Source organism: Mastigoproctus giganteus, chromosome 6 (genome assembly GCF_048544385.1).
Source record: "Mastigoproctus giganteus isolate SK-2022 chromosome 6, ASM4854438v1, whole genome shotgun sequence".
Lineage (NCBI taxonomy): Eukaryota > Metazoa > Arthropoda > Arachnida > Uropygi > Thelyphonidae > Mastigoproctus > Mastigoproctus giganteus.
Window position 1 is genome coordinate 161,155,116 of NC_143580.1, and position 24,863 is coordinate 161,179,978.

A 24,863-nucleotide genomic window follows, 5' to 3' on the forward strand; every position below is an offset into this window, starting at 1 on the left:
CAGCATGGTTTGTGAAAGGTTAGTTTTATCTGATTAATCTAATTAATTATTATGATGAAGCCATAAAACATCTGTATGTAAGGAACAACTTTGACACTATTAACCTTGACTTCAGTAAAGCTTTTGATATGATTTCCCATGAAAGGCTATTATAAAAATTGAAGTAAAGTGGTATCAGTAGCAAGATTCTCTTGTTGGATCAGGAGCTGGCTAAAAGATGGAAGACAGAGAGTGGTTAAAAATGGCCATAACTCCTGTTTCTTATTTTCCTTAATGACACTGATGAGGGATTGCATAATTTGCTGATTACAAACCAGGCTATTCTGCTTCGAAATGACCGAGATCAGATGGTCTAAAAAATGGCTACTGAACTTTAATGCATCTAAAGGTAAGGTTTTGCAAGTAGTGAACAGAAATCCAGAAGTTACTTACCAGCTGGGAGGGGGGGGGGGTTGTTAAATATGAAAAAGAACTTTAGCAGTTATAATTCCATCAGGCATGAAACTTTCCATTCAATATAAAGAGGCAGCAACAAAGGTACATGAGGTCCCGATATATGAACTTTTCAAGTAGGATAAAGGATATCATTTCGTTGTAGATGATGGTGAGATTGCATTCAGAAACCATGTTGTATTAGTTACATATCTCTTCCAAATCAAGCTGATATGATATGAGTATCAGTACTCTGTGCATCTGTATTTGTACAAGAAGAAAGAAACAGAACTTGTAGAAAGAGTTCAAAGAATGGCAACATTGAGTCATCATCATCACCAGCCATTTTCAATCCACTGCAGGATGAAGGCCTCTCCAGCAACTTTCCAGTTCCTTCTGTTTTGTGCACTGGCCATCCATTTACTACCCACAAACTCATGAATTTCATCTATCCATCTCCGCCTTTGTCTTCCAGGTTTTCTTCTAGCTCCTCTTGGATACCATTCTGTTATTTTCTTAGTCCACCTTTCATCATGTCTTCGAGCTATGTCTCCTGCCCAAGACCATTTTAGTTCTTTAGTTTTGATAAGAATGTCCTTTACTTGAGTTTGCTGCCTAATCCATGTGTTTCTCTTCTTATCTAACAGTCTGATTCCCAATATAATTCGTTCCATTCTTCGCTGTGTAGTTCTCAGCTTCTCTTCCATTCTTTTGGTGAGTACCCAAGTTTCACTTCCATAAGTCATGGTGGGGGAGTATACATTGGTTCATTATTTTACGTTTCAGACAAACTGGGATATTGCTTTTCAGTATGTGACTATATTTTCTGAATGCTATCCATACAAAATTTATTCTTCTCTTGACTTCTAGCCATTTATCATTATTACAGCTAATAACTTGTCCCAGATAAGTATACGACTCCACCTTTTCAATTACTGCTCCTTCAATCATTATTTCCCTTTCTGTGGCATACTTTTGTTTTAGCCATATTCGTCTTTTAGTCCGAAATCCTTACTAACTGTGCATAACTGATTAAGATTTTCCTCTAATTCTTTGGGATCGTGGCTTATAACCACAATGTCATCTGCAAATTGTAAATGGTTTAGGTACTCTCCGTTCACATTGACTCCTTTCTGCGACCAGTCTAATATTCTGAAAGCTTCCTCAAGGGCAGCAGTAAACAGCTTCGGAGATATTGTGTCTCCTTGTCGAACTCCTTTCTTGATTTTAAATTTCCTGCTGTCTTTGTCTAGTCTAATAAAGGAGGTAACACTCTCATATATTTTCTTCAAAATCATAATATATGGGGTATCTATGCCTTGTCTTTCCAGTGCCCGAAACATTGCCTTATGCTGTATGGAGTCAAATGCCTTTTCATAATCCACAAATGCCAGGCATAATGGTGTTTTATATTCATTTGCTTTCTCCATTAGCTGTGATATTACATGAAGGTGATCCATAGTTTAGAATCCTGTCCTAAAGCCAGCTTGCCCTTTTGTTTGATTATCATCAAGTTTCCTTTCTAATCTGTTAGTAATGACCCTTGTGAACAACTTGTAGATGTGGGACAACAAGCTAATTGGTCTATAATTTCCAATTTCTGAGTTATCTCCTTTCTTATGCAGCAAAACTATGATTGCATTATTCCACTGCTTAGGCGTCACACCTTTTCGAATGCACTTTGTGAAGAGCCTTGGCAGTTTTTGTGTTGTCTCTTCCTCCCAATTTTAACAACTCTACAGTAACTTCATCTTCCCCCAGGGCTTTCTGATTCTTCATTTTCTTCAATGCATGTTCTACCTCATCAGGAAGAATATCGGGTATGTGGTATGTGTTGCTACTTTGAAATCCATCTTCCCCACTGCTTGGATCATTCCCTTGCTCCTTGTATAATTCTCTATAGTAGTCTTCTGCTATTTGAATTATGCCTTCTCTGCTGTTTATAAGTACACCATTGCTATTCTTGAGTTTCAGTATCATTTGTCTTTCTGTATTACTGCTCATGGTTGTTGATTTAAATCCTTTGTTTTCCCTTAATGCTTGTTCTACTTTTCTTGTGTTAAATCTTCTTATGTCCTCTCTGAGTCTCTTTCTAATGGCTTTGCATAACTCAGTATACTCAATTTTCTCCCTGTCAGTGTTTTTCTTCCTCTTCATTTGTCGTCTTCGGTTCATCATGACAAGTGTTTCTTGACTAATTTTTACTTCTTTGGATTTCTTTTTCCCTATAGGTTTTTTGGGCTTTATCACTTTCAGAAAGTTGTAATATTCCTCGTCGATATCTTGGTCCTGAGCAGTCTGCAGAAGCTCAAACTTGTTCTTAAGTTCCAGTACATACTTTTTCTCCTCTTCTGTTATCTCAAAGACCTTTGTATTGTTTACTCGAGTCAGTTTTTTCCTTTCCTTTCCTACATTTATATCAAGTGTACATCTTACCATTCTGTGATCACTTACAACATTTACCTTATTCAGGATGGTGACATCATTCACAATATATCTGCTGTTAGTGATGATGAAGTCGATTTCATTAGTTGTTAATCCATTTGGACACTTCCATGTCCACTTTCTGTTCACCCTTTTCTTGAAAAAAGTGTTCATTACTGACAGTCCTTGAGATCCTGCAAATTCCACAAGTATTTCACCTCTTTCATTTCTTTCACCAATTCCAAAATTTCCTATAGTTCCCCTTTCTGTGCTGTTTTGTCTTTTTCTAACCTTAGCATCGAAGTCCCCCATAATAATAGTGTAGTGGGTTTTCTGCTCATCTAGAAGACTCTCAATTTCGGTGTACATTTCTTCAACCTCTTCATCATCATGGCTCGATGTTGGTGCATAAATCATTATAATCTTTAGCTTGTACCGCTTAGAAATCTTGAGTATTAGTCTTGACACCTTTGGTGATGTACTTTTGAATTCCAAAATGTTGTTTTTAAAATCTTTATGGACCAGAAACCCAAATCCACCTTCACACCTTTCACTGTTTCCATTGGTGTACAGCAGATTTCCACTTGATAAACTTATAAGTGATTCATTTCTTCTTGTTTCAGCCAAACCAATGATATTCCAATTCACATTTTTTTTTTTTTTTTTTTCCCTTTTCCAGCTCTAATATCCTATCTTCACCGATGAGTGATCTTACGCTATAACAGGCCAAGTTCAGTTTCCGTGCATGGCAGCCTGGTCATACCCAGAGATTCTTAGCACCCTCTGCTTCCACTCTGATCCTCTCGCTGCCTTAAGAGGGAGAGTGAAAGCTGCTGGGGACTGAGGGCCATTTGTTTTGTTGTGCTGTCATATACTGGAGGGTTTGGTCTTTTTCTCTTCCCGCTGACCATGTGTCTTGAAGAAAACCACTCTACACGTTCGTTGCCACCTAAGTGACGTAACAGGGCTTACCATTGAGAAGGTGTGCATGAGTGGATTTTGGGGAAGCAGGCCAACCGGACTTCTCCTAAATCTTCTGTAATAGAGAGATATTGGATCCATCAGTGTTTTAAGCTGAGTGTCTGATAACACACAGGATACCTGTTCCCCTCTAAGTAAGGGGTGCTAACTTATGTCCATTAAAAGAATGGATTAGAAAGTGTGGACTGCAAAGCTTGGTAACTACACATCTTGGGGAATCTAACAGAAGTACATAAGGCCCTGAAGGGAATCAGTAAAATGAATGAGGGATATATATATTTTCACTGGTAAAAGACAGCAGAACCAGGAGGCATAAAAATAAAATTTTGGGGAGTAAGAGGTGGATCTCATAGAGTTTATCTTTTGGACAGTATGATGTAGATCAATGGAATGAATTGCCTGCCACAGTGGTTAAGGTTGATAGTTTGATATAGTCACTTTTTGGAAAGTATGAATGACTGACAAAATGTTTTTTTGTCAGTCATTCATACAACTTTTTCCTCTTTATTTATTTATTTTTTTTTTTTGGCAGATGCAGAAAAAGTGTGCTGCCTTACATCATTTAGCCATATTAATACCAATAATGCAAAATTCAATTAACCACAACTTCAGTCTATGGATGATCTGTACTTAAAACAAAAGAAAAAGAAACCACTGCACAAAAAAAAAAAAAAAAAAAAAAAACAACCACAGTTGTCTTTGAAATAAAAAATAAATAATAAATAAAAAAAGCCAAAGAATTAAAAAAGTCACTTTTTTTTTTTTTAAACTTTGCAAGATATTGTTTTACTATTTTATTAGTAGGCACTTACCTCTTCCAATTCAAGCTGATATGATGTATGTGTCTGTGCATGTGTATTCGTAATATACTTTTGAATCAGTTCATATTCTTTGTCCTTTTTATTAAGAACTGTTATATCTGTTTTTAACTGTTCATAATGGGAATCAACTGGATCTTTAACAGAGTCTGCACGAACGTCCTTTAACATATTGTATGCTATTTCAATATCAAGCAAGGAATCCAGCATATCAATTTTGCTCTGCAAAATAAAATGCTTTGTTTTAAATATATTTTATATTTCATAAATCATATTTCAAGTTTTCTTTTTTCACTGTGCTAACAAGGTAAAAATTGATTGATTTTAAATTAATGGCAGATTAAGTAGATACCAAACTGTTACATAACACACAAAAAAAGACAGTGATATTATCTCAAAATGTTTGTAATGAACTTGAAGGCACCCAATGTAAACTTTATTATGTCCATAGAGTCATTATAAAAGTAACTACAACAAAATGGATTAAATACAGTGAAGTATTACATAGAAAAATAATAAAAAAAATTATGCCAAGTAAACATAAATGAAGATCAAACTAGCCTATTTGGTTTCACTATTATGCACATATTTCTTTCATTCTAGAACTTAAGCTGCAATTTCTGAATTTAACACGAACTTACAAACTCATTATATGCAGTACAAAATCTCTTTGAAGTTGCGCCAGTGATATCATGACAGATGACTTTATTCTGCAGCTCTTCTATACCCATATGCAATATCAAATGATTAACTAATTGACAACGACAGTGAAAAGATCTTCCAGAAAATGGCTTTACATTGTATACATTCTGAAAAATATATCCAACCAGTTCTGTACGAAATGCTAAGAACAGCAGCAGCACTGACAAACATATTCTTTAACAACTATACTGAACACATAAAATGAGTGAATGCAAGTTTATGAGCATGGCAGAGACTTGGATCATATTCTGTAACAATTTAACTACATTATTTTGTATTTGCTTTTAATAAAATTTTGTTCTATCACTATTCTTTGTTACATTTTGTTCAGATATCCCAGTTATATTCATTCTCGCTGCATTTGTTATTTTAAATCTGTGTTTGTTTCTATAACAATAGTAGTTTTTACTTTTGGGTAATTTTCATTACATGAACAAAATTCCGAATATTATATATAAAATCACATATGACTTTATATAGAATATTCAGTTGTTGTTATTTGGTTTTTAGGAGCATTAGCAACTAAGGCCATATTGCTCCGGGATATGCGGTGGTCATTTCCTGACCTTTCCGCATCCTCCGTATTTGGTGGTGACGGGCTCGAACCCCGGTCTAATCAAGAAACATGTGCTACGCACTGCTGCTCCTTCCCACCTGGCTACGGAGGTGCCTAGAATATTCAGAATTGTCCATCTGCAATCATATGCAGTACCATCAAACTTGTCTTCTGAAAATCAGAAAAAAAATAAAAATACTAGTATTAGTATTGGAAAATGGTGGAAGAAGCAAGCTATTACACCATCTGCCAAAAAATAAAATAGATATAAAACCAGATAAGGGTTTTTTTTCCAACAATCACCCAGCCACTGGCTGAAAACAAATTTCTGCACCCAATCTGCAACCATCCTTCAATTTAAATTTATGCTCCCTTATGTATGTGGTCTAAACAGGAGTAAGGTTACCATCTACATTTAACTTGCTCAATCCATTCATAGTCTAAAATACCTCAGTCAGATCTTCTAGCAGGTGCCCAGTTTCCAAATTTAATTTGCAGGACTAGTCGTTCTTAGTAAGAGAACCCTTTTGTTCTGCTAATTTCATTACTTTTCTCTGCACCTGTTCCAGCAGATAAATGTTCTTTGTAAAATGCAGCTTCCAGATCTGCATGCAGTACTCAAGATATGGCCTAACCATTGCTATGTACAATGGGATAAGAACTTCCTTATCCTTGCTGGCAAAATTCCTACATATATTGTTGGCAAAATCCAATGAGAGGTCCTAGTAGTCCATCTACAATGCTCAGAGAACTTCACGTTGGCACAATTACCTCAAGCAATTTTTCAATCTTCACTACCTTCAGTAGTGGAGAATGAACTAATCCCAGAATAACGTACCACACAGATGGCATGGAATTCTGGGATTGCTATCCCATATGCAGTACCTTGCATCTGTCGAGGTTAAACTTCAATTGCCACTTTTCAGCCCATTTGCCTAATTTCTCTAAGTCTTGTTGCAGTAGCATACTTCAATTACTCATTAATAACTCTGCCAACCTTTTTACCATCTGCAAATATAGACGTTAAGCCTGACATACCTTCATCAATATCACTAATAAATATAAAAACAATGGGCCCAGCACTGAATCCAGGGGAATTTCACTAATAATATTAATTTATGCAGAGCAATGTCCATAGATACCACTCTGTCTTCTGCCATTCAGCCACCATTATTTTATCCATCAACATAACATCAACTTACACCCAATGCCATGCTGCTGTAATTTATACAGTTGTTTTTCATGTGTATCAGTGCCAAAAGCTGTACTGAATGCTGGAGGGGTTATTTAATTCTAGGTACAATATAAGATGAGCATTCTTTCAATATTTTGCACAGACAGTAATCAGACCAACAGGATGGTAGCTTGTTGGAAATTTAGGATCCTTTCCTGGCTCAGCAAAAGCAAGAACAGTTGCCTTGCACTAGGGATCTGGAAACTTCTAGTCAAGGAAAATTACGCTATATAAAGAAGAGCAGATGGTCCATGGATTCTGGTTGATGATTGTTTATGGGCTTTACAGTGCAACGGCAAATGCACCAAGTTCAAAGTACCTTTTTTATCAATACGAATTGTGGCTGAAGTTTAGAGTGTGTTATAGAGTTGTATCCGTTTGAGGAAAGTAAAGATTTTGACCAAGTGTGGTGTGTCTGCTACGAGATGAGCAATAGTCAGTGTTTGTTGTGGAAAACGAGGCAAAGAGAGTTTGTAGCTCTCTGTTGTAATGGGGCAAACAATGTGTATATTCTGGATCAGTGGCTGCAGCAAATAAAAGTGTCAGGTGTATGTGCCCTATCCATAATCTGCCCTATCCAGTATGGCCCTGCTGCTGATGGCAGTATTTGGTTAGATATATATTCTTCTGCCACATTTATGGTGTTTGTTGGACCTGCTTTATTTGTAGTGTTGCTAGTTTCCTGTATAATTTCCACTTGGCAATTCAGTAAGAAAGGTGTCGAATGCTTGTATCAGTGCGGTATATTGCAGTGAATAGACCACCAAATATAGGGTATATGGTTGCTCAGCACAGAGAGAGAGAGATCTCAACAGCCGAAGAAGGTCCTGTAGGAAGATGCATATAAGTGTGCATGCCCATTATTGAGAGTTATCAGATTGTGCTGATCAAGTAATTTTTCAATAGTTTGTCCACACAATTGTCAAGGACACTCTAAGATGCAGCAGGGCTTGGGAAGTCGTATCACTAATTTTTCTAAGTCAGAATACTTATATTTTGGTTGGGGGGGGGGAGTATAATTAGAATATGATTAAACTGAATTTAACACTGGCTCGTTTCCAGTCTTTTTTTTTTTTTTTTTTTTTTTTTTTAGCAGGATTGGTTTTGAAAGTAACTGAGAGTTGATTATCAGCACTACCCCTCTATGTGTAAGATTTGATCGAATTGTGTGCAACCTGATCTTACCGGTGTATTATGTAGTCATGAAGGGAAGCAGCTATATTTGGTTGTTGTTATTATTTGGTTTTTAGGAGCATCAGCAACTAAGGCCATATTGCTCTGGGGATATGCGGTGGTCATTCGCTGACCTTTCCGCATTCCTCCGTATTTGGTCTAATCAAGAAGCATGTGCTATGCACTGCTGCTCCTGCCCACCTGGCTATGGAGGCACCAGCTATATTTGGTGTTAGATTGGTTTCAGGTAGACAGAAGGTGATAAGGTCATATTGTGAAAGGAGATCTCGGATGTCAGTCAAATTACTGACAGCCTCTACAGTTCCATTGGTTAACGTTATTTGGGTTTAGTAGACTGAAGGTTTATATTGCTCAAGTTTACCCTTTCCCCTTCTCTGGAAAATAAGGTTTTCCCGTATCTATCTCCTCGTCGGTGTACAGTTCTAATATCTGTTCATCATGGTGTAAAATATTTTCTGAGTCCATGTAGTTTGTTTGGTTTGAGTCAGGAGTGGTAGATACTGCTGTGGAATGGTACCTGGTTGTACTGTAATCAGCATATTTATAGCTTTGCTTTGTTTGCTTGTAGTTTGGTGCGTTGGTACTAATCTTGTCCATTCATCTAGTGATTTGCTTGGTGGTATAGTTACCCCCATTCGGGTAGCAGTTGATGTGTGTTTTGTGGTTATTTGAACATAAGTTGGCTTGTTAGTATTTGTGGCTGGGAAGGATTTTCTGGCCTCTTGGTTGTTGTTTTTTTGGTTTTTTTTAGGAGCATTAGCAACTAAGGCCATATTGCTCCGAGAATATGCGGTAATCAATCCCTGACCTTTCCGCATCCTCTGTATTTGGTGGTGACGGGCTCGAACCCCGGTGTAATCAAGAAGCGTGTGCTACGCACTGCTGCTCCTTCCCACCTGGCTACAGAGGCGCCTCTGGCCCCTTGGTAGGTAACACATTGTTTAGTTTTGTATTGCTGTATCCTCTTTTCACATTTTGAAAGGCGACTCAGGTAAGCATTATTTGAGTTCAGTGGAACCCTTGATTTGTTTTCGAGGGACTGAAGGTTTATATCGCTCAAGTTTATCCACCTTTCCCTTTCTTTGAAAAATAAGTTTTCCTTATATCTATCTCCTCATTGGTAAACAGTTCTAAAATCTGGTCATCTTGGTGTGAACTACCTTCTGAGTTCATGCAATCTGTTTCGTTTGAGTTAGGAGCAGTAGACACTGTAGTATTCTACTCTGAAATGGTATCTAGTTGTACTGTAATTGGCATATTTATAGCTCTTTGCTTTGTTTGTTTGTTGCTCAGCCAATACTGACCATGCCCATTCAGACTAATTTGCTTGATGGTGTGGTTACCTCTGTTTGGGTAGCAATTGATATATGTCTTGTGGTTACTTGGGAGTAAGTTAGCTTGTTAATATTCAGAGCTGGTAAGGATTTTTTGGCCTCTTGATAGGATACATTATTTTAAGTTTTGTACCGCTGTTATCTTTTTTTTCACATTTTCAATGAGTTCACTCTTTGGAATACGTCGGATGTGCTTCTTTGCAGTTAGGTATTGTGGCTGTGCAGTCAGTACTAGTTTATGCAGTAGATCCACACATAGCACAGGTAACAACAACTCTGTAGACTGTCCACGAGTACCTGAACTTCTGGCACTTGTAGTAGCCCAATGGGTTTGGGATGTAGTGTTTAACTCAGCAGTTAAGATAACTTGCCTTGATCATCATTGGTGGTTTGAGATTGTCAAATGTAAGGATTATATTCCGAGTGGGAATTAATATACTGTCCCTCTTGGTCATAATTTTCCTATCATTGATGATACTTTGATTTTTCAGTTCTTGTTTTAGTTCTTCATCTGTCAGATTGAGGAGGTCCCTTTCAATAATGACATCTCTTGACATGTTTGTTTGTTATTTGGTTTTTAGGAGCATTAGCAACTAAGGCCATAATTCTCCGGGGATATGCGGTGGTCATTCTCTGACCTTTCCGCATCCTCTTGACATGTTTGGGAAAATGTGTGGTGAAATGGTAACAGAAGTTCCACCAAAAATTGTTAGTTTTTGTAGTTGCTCAGACTGTCAAACAATGACAATTTCTTCCAGTAAGTCTCTAGATATTAATCTACAAACTGTCTTGTGCTTTCTAGGCATTTCTGCACTAGGAATGGAGAGTTTTCCAATCGGTATTTATATCACTCTTAAAGTTGGAGTTTGGATTCTGTCCTCATCAGCCTTTTGATGTTTTGCTGCAACAGAACCAGGCCCCTCTTGTTGCCATGTCAGGGTTTGATCTGTGCACCCAGTGGATTTCTAGGTTTTGGGGAATGCTTGCTCCATTTCACCATAGAAGGAATACCTTTTCCACCTCTGGGTTACTGACCCTACCATGTGGAGGCAGGAGCAGTGCCACCTTTGTGGCTAAGAGGTAGTAAGATAGTAATAATATACAAATATACAGAAGGGGAAAAAAAGAAAGAAGGTTACTTTTCCTCCTGATCTAATAAAGCAATTTCTCTACTAAAGATTATTTAATTGGGTATTAGTGTAATGCTGTAAATAAGTAAACAATTTTATTTAAGAGAGAGCACAAAATCACTTACAAAGATACTTGATCCAAAAATTGCCTGACACCTGGGGGCCAGGATTTTAGTGAAAGATGTTTAATAATTTCATATTGGATGTCATCTGGTCCAAGAGCACATCTCTGATGTAAAATTAAATTTTACATCAAAGATTTTCATTTAACTTTTTTCAGTTAAAGTTTTTCATTTAACTGTTTAAAGACTAGGAACTCTGGGGAAAAGGATGATGTTGTTATGCAAGAAAATGTTTTCCCATGAGCATTTGCTATTGTGGTTGAGTCTGCAATAGCACATTCATTATATTTCAGGACTGATGAAGGGTGCAATATGTATTTTCTGGATCTTTTACCATACTGCCTTGGTGTTGGTTGCCCCTGGTTAACGGAGAGCATAAAGTGGACCAACATTCCTTCTGGATCTAATGTTGAATATAACTTGCTTTGGCTCAAGCAAATTTAAAGGCTAGGAGATTGGTTGTGGTGGGATAATGTTGGAATATTCCCCAAGCTTTGTTTTGAGCCTTTTTTCTTCCTATACATTCTGAATTCCACCATGATTTTGAAAATGCAATTGCAGCTGCTTGGACAATATTCTCTGTATGGTCACTGCCTCATTGATAGGTTCCTGGCTGACTGTAATGATGTCAAACTCTGCCAGATATAGAAAGGCACATTCCAATGGTATAACCAATCATCTTCCATAAGGCAATGGCATAACAAGATCATCAAGGTCTGTCTGGGCAATGTCAGTCCCAGGTGGCAAATATATAGCACAGACTTTTAATAAAAATGTTACCTGTAAGGCAAATTGCTATCACTTCTAAGATGGTGGTAAGTAGTACAGATTGAAATGAGGTCTGGCTGCCCACAGAGATAAGTGACTCCTCAATGGGCAGGTCCATCCCCAGTTCTATACTTACAGATAGTATGAACCAGAGCTGTAATGCTCAATATGTTCTATGTTGATATCAATATTTTTAAAATAATAAGAGGTTTACCTCAATATAGCATGCAGAACACTTCCGTATGATACTCTCCGGAAATTAAAAAGAAAAAATCAAAAAACTTACATTACAGTAACAAAAATAATTAAAAATCAATTTAACACAATTGTACAACACAATAGTACAAACAAATTTTCGGTTTGCCAATGGGATTGAGCCTGAGCAGCTTAATATTGGAGATCTATCTCTCAATGATTGAGCATATACATTTGACATCTTTTCGACCCTGTATCACATACTATGGGAGGTATTTAGCGATGTTCTAGTTATTACTGATAGTAGTACTATCCAAGACATTTTACATTCATTTAATAATATTCATCCTAGACTCAAATTTACACTGGAAAGGGAGGATACAGATACAAAGTCATTAAATTTTCTAAATTTCACGCTTACTTGGGACGTGAATAAAATCCAATTCGACATCTATCGAAAACCTACAAACACTGGTATACTTCTACATTATAACAGCTATCATCCTTTCACCTACAAAAGATTGACTATCTTTAATCAATTTCTTAATGCCTACAAATATTAACCAGCAGATTCTTAAACAGGGGTTATCCCCTTGCTAAAATAAACCGAATTAGTACAAGCAAAGGATAGGATACAAAATACTACACCAACCAACAATAGTAATATCAAAATATACTTTATTTCTATCCCATATGTTGAACAGTGGCACAAACAGCTTAACAGATTCTTTAAAGATACCGAATTTAAAATTGTGGCCAGGCCAATATGGAAATTACACACTATACTGAACAATCGCTCAGTCCTTTCCTCGTTCATAACACAAATCAATGACCTGGTATACAACATTTCTTGCAGTGATTGCGACCCGTCTTACCAAGGTTCGACACGTTTTCCTTTGAATATTCGTGTTAATCAACATGCGGCCTCGGTATGTGCTTCTCGTTCAGCAGCGTTAGAATTAGCCTTTCACGCCGTTAATGAAAAATATACTTTTTTATTTAACGAAGCCAAAATACTTAGTGTCCAATGTAATTATACGTGACTATTAATTGCAAAAACCGTAGAAATTAAATTACAAGAAAATTCTGTTAATGTTCGTCGGCCATATCTCATTTCTGATTCGTGGGCTTTTATGCACATGCGCGAAGACAAATAATCCCTGTTTAAGTTTCATACTCACCCCCATTTGGTCATTTTCATTCCTGTGATCACGACATACGGTCAAAAGCATTATCAGCTTCAGGAAAGAAAATCATTTTGCAATTTTTTTGTTAAATTCTTTTAATTAATTTTCTTATTTTTAATTGCGTTAAATTGAGTTTTATTGTGTTAAATTGATTTTTAATTATTTTTGTTACTCTAATGTAAGTTTTTCAATTTTTTCATTTTAATTTCTGGAGAGTACCATACGGAAGTGTTCTACATACTATATTGATTAAACTTCTTATTATTTTAAAAATATTTACAGATAGTATTAAGTTGTACAAGATAGGAGCTTCATTTACTTTTAAATATTTCTTCCACAAGCAAAAGCAAACTGGTTTATACCTTTGATGTCATCTATATTTCACTGGAGTCTTCAAGAATTCCATTGTAAGAATTTAGCCATTATTTGGGCTTGGCGGATCCATTTCTTCTTCCACAAGGAGTCCCAAGATTGGATCATTGGATACTTGCTTATACCCGACCATTTATAGCCCATATACCCAACCCTGTTTTAAGAAACAGACAGGAAGAAATGTTTATGGTGAAACTGAAGATACTGTATCCTTATGGCCTAAACAACAAATTTAGCCATAGTATTGTTACCAGCTGTATAGAAGACCCCTGTATTTATGAGAAATTTCAAATGGTAAAATGTATAAGAAAGCCAAGATGCCACAAAAAAAAAAAAAAAAAAAATCAAACCAAGAAATAATAATTCACAGTCACAAAATAGACAGCTTCACCTAGACTATAACCAATTGGAATAACAATGACATAGAGGTGCAGCAGATACATAATCTGCTCTTCAGTACGAAGCACAGTGTTCTAGAAGCACTATATAAATTCATCCACAGTTATGAATTCAAAACAAGACACCTATTCCACCTGCTATGGGACATAAATTCAAGTTACGGGGGGAAATGTTTAGATTGGACTGCAGGAAGTTTTATTTTAGCCAGTGAGTTATAAATTACTGGAATAAGTTGCCTTCATGGGTGGTAGAGGCCGACAGTTTGGGGAAATTCAAAGGTCATCTGGATAGTACTTTTGGGTAAGGGAAGCGCATAGGATGATAGGTTTAATTTCCTTTTTATTTATTTTTTATTTTATTTTTTTTATTTATTAATTATTATTATTTAGTTATTTATTTTATTTATTTATTTATTTTTTGTTTTTATCATTGTTTTGTTCGGATTTTTTTTTTTTTTTGGCTGGTGCAGCATAAGCCATAGGCTTTCTTGCACCATGCGGCCGTTACTAATACTAATACTAATTTGTAAATTTAATCTAAATTCATTAAATTATAATATTAATAAGGAGTATTCTACCATTATACTAAAATTTCAGCATACCACCATGGACTGTATCAATATAAACCACTGCATTAACTTGCATGCAGATCTATATCCAGTCAACTGCCAAAATATTAGAATCAAAGTTAGATGCAGATATGATAAACCAGTGTTGTCTCAAACTCAAATTGCATGCGGGCTGAATGCACGATCTGAAAGCAGCTGATGGGCCGTATGTTGGTTGTCACCATCTATATAGCAATATGAACTGTGCAGCTGTGCATCCAGCTAACCAACTAGTGACTGACTCAAGGAAAATATATATCAGAAGTACCAACTCAATAGAAAAAATCAGAAACACCAGAATACCGAAGCACCACCAACTGTTGGCTGGTGAACTAAATTTACTGATTGTATTGACGTGGGAAGTTGTCCTACCTTACCCCAGTCATGTGGCCTGGCATACAAGCATACAGTGACAAAGACAAAGACAAAGCCCCAACCTATTCATTCTATCCCTTTTTCCTTCAATAGCAGTCGGGCACATAATCTCAGTCCATATCTCTATGTCTCTAAAATTATAAGCACTGTATTTACAACAAATACATAATTGAAATGTATTTGCGGGCTGTGCAAAATTGCTTCGGGGGGCCGGATGCGGCCCGCGGGCCACCAGTTTGAGACCACTATGATAAACCATTCGGCCTTCTTGCCTATAATTACACAAATCACTTGCTACCAATATGGATACAGCAGAAATAGACACCAACACATGCATTTGCCACAAGGCAGAATTACAGTCTTATGTTAATGCCCACCATGGGCATATAATAACAGGTAACCTGTAAATAATACTTTACCAGGATCTGAGAAATATTTTTTCTTATGGTTACAAATTCAGGTTGTATACAAAAACCAGTTTGACCACATTCAAAAAGCAGTTACATCATGACCTCCTTAACTACTGCTTCATGCTTGCCTATAAATTACAACACACCTAATGAATCTTTCCACATGTGGATAAATACTGTGTCATCAAAACTAATAAATAATTATGAAGCCTTAATACTGCATGGATCTCCACCTATTACCATCAACTGCAATATCTCCATACTTAAAAACAATTATCAGAGCTATATGACCAATTTATCATTAACCCAGTCAACAAAACTGCCAGTAACTATGCCTTCATAAGTAAAGCTTTTTACTTTCATATATTAAATGCTGAACTCAATTCTAGTGTTACATACAAGCCAGTGACTAATAATAGCATTATCATAACAAAAAAGTTAATAGCTATCAACAAAAAATTAAAACTTAGTATTAATAATTATAGTTTTCCATAACCTTTGATTTCAACAGCCTATTCACCAGCATTGATCAAACTAATTTGAAGCTTGTCTTAAATAATCTGCAAACCAACATATTGGAACAATTTATTGAATTTGTGCATTTCCAACAACTACATTTTCGAAGGTAAAACAGTTTACCAACAAACCATAAGTACTCCCCAATGGGTAGCCCAGCCAATTCTATTATTGCCAGTCTATATCTATACTGGTATGAAACCTCACTGCCTTTGGAAATCTGCATATTTAGATATATAGATAATTTATTTGTAGCAAATTGTCCTAAAAAACCTTGCCAATATATACACTGGAAAAAACCAATGATAATAACCAGGCTGCCAACTACCAGGATTTAGATATAGATCTTAATAACTCTCAGACCACTGTCTACATATACAATAAGCACAAAGCCTTCAACTTCAATGTATACAGCTTCACGCATCGGCATTCTAATATCTCCAAAAAGGTACATGCTAACATCATTTTGTCCCAAAGCATCAGAATAGCCACTATTCTGATGCTTTGTATATAAAGTATATAAACCATATATATATACTTTAGATCACATTCATTTGAAACTTTTACTACTCCACTGCAGTACAGACTGTCTGCTCTGTCATATACTTACATGACCCCAGTAAGTTATCTTATTTCTTTTTAATCTTTACTTTCAGCCTCTGTCGGATCAGCCATTAAATTTATGCAAGCCTTATGATTTAAATTTAAATTTTAATCCTTATATGCCTTACTGACTTATTGCCAATTTTTCCTTTGATTTCGGCAATTAGCCCCGGATGAAGGCACTGAAGTCATAGGATAAACAGCATTAAGTAATTCTTATTACTTCTTTTTATCTTCGGTCCCTTCTTTGTTCTACGTAATTACAATTTCAGTTCCATTAGCCCCTTGTATATATATATATATATATATATATATATATATATATACGTACACACTGCCCTACCATTAATATCCAGACACCTGCCTTTAGACAAAAAAAAAAAAAAAAAAAAAAAGGAAAAAAAGAAGAGCTTTTATTGTGTCATTTAATATCTTGTGCTGAATCCTTTACTTTTATGATGGCCTTCAATTTTCTTGGCATACTCTCAGCCAGCTTTTTATAAAACTGTCAGGTGATATGTTCCTCCACTTGGCCTTTAATGTAGCAACTACTTCGGCCTTGTTCTTTGGGCAATCTCAAAATGCATGTACGACGATATCCAATACATCAAAAGATGCTCGATAGGGTTCAGATCAGACTCTAGGCTGGCCAATCCAACTTTTCCACACCCATGTCCTCAAGCCACTCTGTTGCGACCCGAGCAGTATTGTCTTGCTGATACAGGTGGACCTCCCTTGAAGTATTGCCATAATGCTGGAAGTGCATAATTGTCCAGGTGGTCTTGGTATTGCACAGAATTTATGGTTTTGTCGATAATGACTAATGGGCCCAAGTCAAACTATGAAAAGCAACCCCATACCATGACATGGCCTCCACCAAACTTCATAGTTGGGAGGATACAATCAGGAAGGAACTGTCCCCCTGGCATTCACCACATCCAGGAACAGCCATCAGACTGGTAGAGTGTGAATCTCGACTCATCTGTCCATAGGACTGTTTTCCACTGTTCTACAATCCAGGAATCGTGCTCCTTACACCACATTAATCGGCCTCTAGCATTTGTTGAGGAGATCAATGGCTGCATGACCATTGTAACCCATATCATGGAGTGTCCTTTGTATTGTAATAGTGCTAACATTAGTCCCAATACTCTAACAGAGGGTTTGTGTAATTTGAGACAATGGCAAATTATGATTTGCACACACAGTTCTTTGCAGAACACTCTTGTCCTATTCTGTTAGTTTTCAGGGTTTACCAGGCCGTTTTTGGCAGATCCGGTCCCATTCCTCTTCCATTTGCATATGATGTCACTAACTGCTGACCTAGTATTACCCAGAGTGACTGTGATGCCTCGTACAGAACGATTGCTTATGTAGCATCCTACCATCATTCCACGTTAGAAGTCTGTTAATTCTGTTGAACGTGTCGCCTTGCATGCCCACTTTTGCAATTGTCTGTTCGAAGCCCAGTGTGCATATTTATAGCAGGTTCTGTAACGTGTTGCATGCATAAACCTGTTTTCCCATCCACGGAGGGGTGTCTGGATATTAATGGTTGGGTAGTGTGTGTATATATATTTCTTTTTTTAATAGAATTTGTTACGCTGCCTGACTGTTAAACAACACACACCAGCGAACGAACGACAAGCAACAGCCAAAGTTGACTGATGAAGAGAAAATAATTATTTTCCAAACTTCACAACTGCTGGAGTTATACTCAAGTATTACAATGCTTCATAATTCTTTATTTTCATAATTTACTCTTATTTTCCAAATCATCCAATTCTTTTTTTACTATTTTATTGTATTAATCAATTCATTATGAGAATTTTCACTTCTGATACCACATAACCACTAAATAAGATGAATATTAAATGTTGATATTAATGTTTAATAAAATGTCATGCACCTATAATTAGTTTTGCATAAGTAAAAATGATTTGATGTATAGAATTTATATATCAGCATTTAATGTTCTATTTTAAGAAGTCACTATACCTTTATAATATCTTCATTATCCAAAAGTGGAGGTTTCTTCATGCCAAAATCATGTGGTATTAAGGTATAGAAGCGATTTGAAGCATCAAGGAGTCTGGAGGCATTGTTTGCACTTTTCATTATCTATAAATAAGATCATTCACTAAAATTCAAACAATAATACATAATACAGGGTGACTGATTTGAATACAGATAAGAATAAAACATTAAGAAATTAAGATATTAAGAAAGCAATTTGACACTTACGTCAATAATCACTTGTCTTTAAGAATCTATGCAAAAAATATTGACAGATGCTTAAAGGACAGTCTTGTCCTTTTATCTGTTTCTCTAACTAGCAGAATTTAAACTGTATACATAATAATGCAATGGTCTTTTCTTACAAAGAACAAACTTGCTTTTGAAACATGTTACATTGGGATTCACTATTTTCAAACAGATGACCTCTCCAAAAGGTTAATTGGCCATTTGTTTAAAAGATGTGATTGCTATGACAGCCTTTCAGGATTAACTAATCTTTCATTAGATAGCAGGTGATCTGCTGCTGCCGCAGGAGCAGATCACCTGCATTTGTATTTTATTTGGTACATTTTTACAGTATATTAGAGAGCCAGCAATGAGATTTTTTTGCAACTCACATCTTAACAAAATGGGAAAAACCCACATTGTTCTTAACACGTTTGTTTGTTATTTGGTTTTTTGGGAGCATTAGCAACTAAGGCCATATTGCTCCAGGATATGCGGTGGTCATTCACTGACCTTCCCGCATCCTCTGTATTTGGTGGTGACGGGCTCGAACCCCGTTCTAATCAAGATGTGTGTGCTATGCACTGCTGCTCCTTCCCACCTGGCTACGGAGGCACCTCTTAACACATGTAATGAACTTGTGTCTAATATAGTTAGAGAAGGATGTTACATGGTTTTTTTCCATTAAGATTATTACTATAATTAATACCACTCATATACCACGTGAAAATAATAATACAGTTTATTAAGTTATATGCCTAAATTACTATACAATTTAAGGAGATGTTTCAGGCATCTTACTAATACCCATCAGACCATGATGTTGGTGGAAAGAAAAATATAAAACGTAAAGGTAAACTGAATGATTCGCGTTGAGGGAAATAGACCATAATCTGCCACGCTGGTACATGCGGGCTGGCAGATCGACCGTATTTAGCAGTCCAGCAGTTGAACCCCTAACTACCCAAAGAGCATGTGTTACTGCAATCCCAATATTACAATTATGATTACAAAAATTATTAATTAATTGTGGATAATAGGTATAAAGTATTAAGTTTCAATTACTGTTACAATAGAAAACAGATTTTTAAATTAAGTAAAAACAAATACACAAAGATTACATTCTCACCTTCTGTCATCAGATTCCTCTTGCTGATGCTTCCAGAAACCTGAAGTGCATGCAGGCAAGGGGTACTGCTAGCAGTTAATTTATAGGTGAGGGATTAAGACCATTAGCTAATGGAATGTTGTCAAGTTTTATACCCTGGATCCAGTGGTTCTTGTGTAGTGGTGAACTTTGCTCTCATGCTTTGAACATCAGAGTTGGTATACAGTCTGGTTCTGAGAGGGAGGAGGTTGTATGTGGGCTGCTCCTCCAGATATCTGGACTAATTTCTTTTCCTGGTTTTTCATTTCTTCTTCAATTTTCTAATCAAAAAGATTGAAATATTGAGGATTGAATTCAAATCCCTGTTTTCTATTGATTGCTCTTGTACATTTTTATGAAGAAAGCTTCTTTGAATTTCCTTGTGTCGTATTGTTTGTCAGTAGAAAAGGATTCTGGTACTATTCAAATCTCAAGTGTCACCACATTGGATGCATGTCAGGCTGCGTCAGACTTTAGGACCCTTCCATATTGTACATCTTTTTTATGCTCTTTGATTCTGCAAGTTTAGCCTTCTGTATGATTCTCTTCTGTGTGTACCGCACACCTAAAGTCTATTTTATAGATAGGACCTCTAGATGTGTAGGGGTTATTGGGCTGCTGTTTTAAGATATGCTCGATAGAGGCCGAACTCTTGAAAAAGGTGGAGATACCACATTTCCTAGTTTCTTTTGCTATTTTAGTGCTGACTGTACGTATTTAAGGTATACATATGGAAGTTCTTCTGTCCCTGGGTTGGGGTTGTGCAGTCTTGGAGATGTCTTCTACGGCTTTGTTAATAACGTGAAGAGGAAATCCGTTCTTCATGGAAATCCTGGTTATTGTTTGTGATTCCTGTTGTAGATTTTCTTCTTTATAAATTCTATAAGTTCTTAGGATGAAGGAGCTGAGAATGCTAATTTTTGTTGGAAAAAAAATCAGCAGGATTTGTAATTCTGCCATCCTTTCATCCTATAATTAGGATGATCCCAGTATCTGTGGGCTTCCTATAAACTTCTATAAAATAGAAGGGGGTTATTTTGTGAATAGGACATTTAGGAAACTAAGTTTGTTGTTGTTTTCTATTTCCATTTTGAATTTGATTTTTTGGTGAAGGTTGTTGAGAGCTTCAAAGAATTTTTGTAGGATTTCTGTTCCATGATTCCAGATAGCTATATCATTGACGTACCTGCTCTACAATTTAAGTTTTATAGTTTGGTTTTCTAAAAATTCTTTTTCAAATTTTGCCATAAATATTTGTGCCACGAGTGGAGATAGGGCATTTTCCATGCTGAGGCCAGTAATCTGCATATAGACTCCTCCACTGAAAGTGAAGTAGGGTTTTCCTATGGAAAGATCAATAAGATTTAGTATTTCTGAGGTTGGCAGAGGCTTCGGATATCCTAGGAGGATGTGGCTGTCTACTTGAAGGAGGCATGTTTTGGCTTCTTCTAAGGGTATGGTGGTGAAAAGAGTCAAAGTTGAATGACATCAAGATATCGTCATTGTTTGACTTCCACATTCTTAAGCCTGGAATTAAATCTTGGCTGTTTTTTTTTTTTTTTTAATGATATCTGGTTCTTTGGTAGTATTCTGGAGAGAAGTTGTGTTAATCATTTTGATATTTTCTGTCCGGGGCGATGTCTACTATTGATAATAGGTCTGGCAGGGAATCCTGGTTTATGTATGGGCTTTTATATTTGCAAACAGGTACGGTGCTTCAGAGCTGTTGGGATTAAATTTTTTGTGGAGGTCTTCATCTAGGTATTTATGGCCAAGCACAGCTTGCAGTTTTTGTTTGACTTTCTTCTCGAGACCACTGGTGGGATCTTTTTTTTAATGCTTTGTAGGTGTTGGTGTCCTTTAGCAGTTCTTGACTTTTTCGATGTATTCTTTCTTTCTTGTCGATAATGACCATGGTGTTTCCTTTGTCTGCTTTTGTTATGTGGATATTTTTGTCTTCCTTCGGGTTTTTCAAGGCTTTTCTTTCACTGGTGGATAGATTGCTGGTCTCCTTGTAGATGCTCTTGTTTGTTTGTTGTTTGTTATTTGGTTTTTAGGAGCATTAGCAACTAAGGCCATATTGCTCCAGGAATATGCGGTGGTCGTTCCCTGACCTTTTCCATATTTGGTGGTGACGGGTTCGAACCCCGGTCTAATCAAGAAGCGTGTGCTACGCACTGCTGCTCCTTCCCACCTGGCTACGGAAGTGCCTAGATGCTCTTGTAATCTGTGTTTGAATTGTATATATGTAATTGTAATATTGGTAACTGTTATTGTAATATTCAAGTAACCCTTTATATTTCTCTGTCCCCCCCCAACAGCATGGTCTGATGATGGATATTGGAAAGATGCCTGAAATGTCACATCAACTTGTATGGTGATTTAGGCGATTAGCTTAATAGACTATATTATTAATTTCATGTGGTATTAATTATAGTAATAATCTTAATGAACTTGTGTCTCACTTATTAGCCACAATTGAATGAATGCATATGTGAATTAAGGGACAAATATTGCAATTCGTTTTGACGTAAATTTGCATTGCAGCAGGGACTGCTTTAAAAGAAAAGAGAAGATAGGACCTTTAGAAGAGAAAGGGAATAAACTTTGTAAAGAAAATTCATTTATCTGATATGTTTATGGACTATTCTAACATAATGCTCTTCGAACTCCAGGCCTGTTTGTCTAACTATTGTTATAAATGTATATTGTTTGACAGTACTTAAAAATGAAATTACTTCATGCAGCTTGTTCAAGCCCTACAAAAACAGGATTTCATCCTTTAGCATTTCACACTTATATGCATAATGTGCAAGAAAAATGAGCTGAGCATAGTTATTCTGAAGAACTCTCCTAAATCCACAGCAGAGATCCTTGATTCACAGGAAGTAGATATAGTTGGAGACTCGATCATCAGATAAACTGAAAATATATTGTGCAAAAACATCATCTTTTAAGGACACAAAAGGTAATATTGTAACCGTTGGTGATATTTACAAGTATTACATCTGAAGATTTTATTAATTAACAAGTACAGAGAAATGTTGAGAAAAAGCTGTGAGTTAGGACTGAAACTGAACAAGTCTGCAATCCTGCTGAGACATGATACAAGGGAGTACAGCCTTGTCAATCAGTTTGTCCCTGCAGATACTGCCCCACCAGAGGGGAGGACCGTTGCCATGAAAGTGTGTGTGTTTTTTTTTTTTTTTTTTTTTTTTTATGAAAACCCCAAACACGAGAAGTATTAGAACCTATAGTACTTAGTACCGTGCTTGGGTTGTGTACCTAGTCAGCAATGATATATAGGTAGGTGGTAGACATCAGAGTGCCCGGCACATGGATGACTGGACCCGGGGTATCCCAGCAGAACCTCGCCCAAAGCTCATCCGAACAATCCGGGGGGATTGTTCGAGACTGGTTCACGGAACATGAGGAAGACTTCCAGGTATTGCCTTGGCCTCCAAATTCCCCAGATATCAATTCCATTGAGCATCTGTGGTTTGTGTTGGAACAGCAACTCTGAACTGCAGCATCTCAACCACGGACCTTGCAGGAGTTAAAGGATCTGCTGGTTACGTGTTGGTACCAGATACCACAAGACATTTAGAAATCTTGCAGGGTCCATGCCTCTCCGGGTATGAGCTGTTTTGGCTACACGTGGAGGACCAACATCATATTAGGTAGGTGGTCATAATGTTTTGGCTCATTGGTGTATATATTACAACTATTAAATAGATGCGCTCTTGAAAATGCATGTCTTAAAAACGCATTAAAAACATGTGGTCTTAAAAAGCTTTGTTGATGTTAAATGGTTCTGAAATAATCCCTTGACCTTTGTATGATGCCCATTCTGTCACCTTTCCTCCCCTTCAAGAAAAAACCTGGGTATGCACTGGTTAACAGTGCAATATTGAATAAGTTTGGTGTGACATAAACACTGGGAAAGTGAAATTGAGAGTAGGAGTGTGTTATAGGCCTAAAGACTCTGATAAGTACAACTGCACAGGGAAAGAGATTGGGGCGAGAAAATCAGATTGTATTATAATCGGGGATTTTAACTTCCCAGATATTGACTGGAATTTGTGGGTTGGTCACTTGCACACTAGCAAGGCTTTTTTGGAAGGTAGCCAGAGGGAGTAATACTCTTGATCTGATTATCAGCAGAGTCTACATGCATTAGGATTTACTTAACAATGTAACTACCATCAGGGGTAAAGTGAAGTTTTTTGCTTTGTAAATGTGACTACAGTGGTCTCAGACAGTTTTCAAATTCTGCACAGTAGGACCAACTGATGATGTTACCAACAACAACAAATTCTAAATAGGAAGCATTCAAAGCATTAATCTTGGATGCTACTAGACTTTTCATACCAACTAAGAAATATTGTTCAAGGTTTAGGGTTAAATGGATGTCAGATGAGACGTGGCGGGGAAGAAAATGCATGGAATGCATATAAACCATCAGGTACACAGAAACCTATGGTAGATATAAGCTGGTCTGTAATCAAGTCATAAAATGAGGTTAGACAGGTAAAGGCAGATTACAAGAAATCCCTGGCAAAAGATGTAAAGAAAAACAGCAAAAAATTCTTTACTTATATAAACTCTAAAAGGAAGGGGATGAATCAGATTGGTCCACTTGATATTGATGGTTCGACTGTTGATGATCCTGCTCAGGCAGCTAACAGACTGAATGAGTATACTGCACCTACATTCATAGATGGAGAGATATCCAGGGATGGGAATGCCAGAACTTTATTGAACTCTGGCAAGCAGTTAAATGATTTTATAACAACTGAGAGTAAAGTGGAGGAGAAACTGTTGAAGTTAAGCATAAGAAAAGCACCTAGGGGTGGATGGGATCTATCCAGTTATATTAAAGGAGGCAGCAAAGGAAGTAAACAAACCCTTAGCTGTAATTATGAGAGCTTCCTTGGAGTTCTCCATAGATTAGAGACTTGCAAATGCATCCTCAATGCACAAAGTATGACACGAATAATTACAAAACTGTTAGTTTCACTTCTCTTCAGGGAAATATAACGTAGTCACTGGTTAAAGAAACAATGCAGGATCATCTAGCCAAGACTGCGGTTATAGTTCCAGCACAGCATAG

The 24,863-nt window shown here is 36.7% G+C and overlaps 1 protein-coding gene across 1 annotated transcript in view; it reads right to left on the reverse strand.

Moving 5' to 3' along the window:
• The window catches only part of Parp1 (Poly-(ADP-ribose) polymerase), a 411,082-nt gene that overhangs the window by 67,696 nt on the left and 318,523 nt on the right, over positions 1 to 24,863 (reverse strand). The window contains exons 19-20 of the mRNA XM_090376325.1: positions 18,358 to 18,480; positions 4,650 to 4,877 (exon numbers count right to left, since the gene is read on the reverse strand). Of these exons, the coding sequence (XP_090232451.1) occupies positions 4,650 to 4,877; positions 18,358 to 18,480 (351 nt within the window). The remainder of the gene's footprint in view (positions 1 to 4,649; positions 4,878 to 18,357; positions 18,481 to 24,863) is intronic.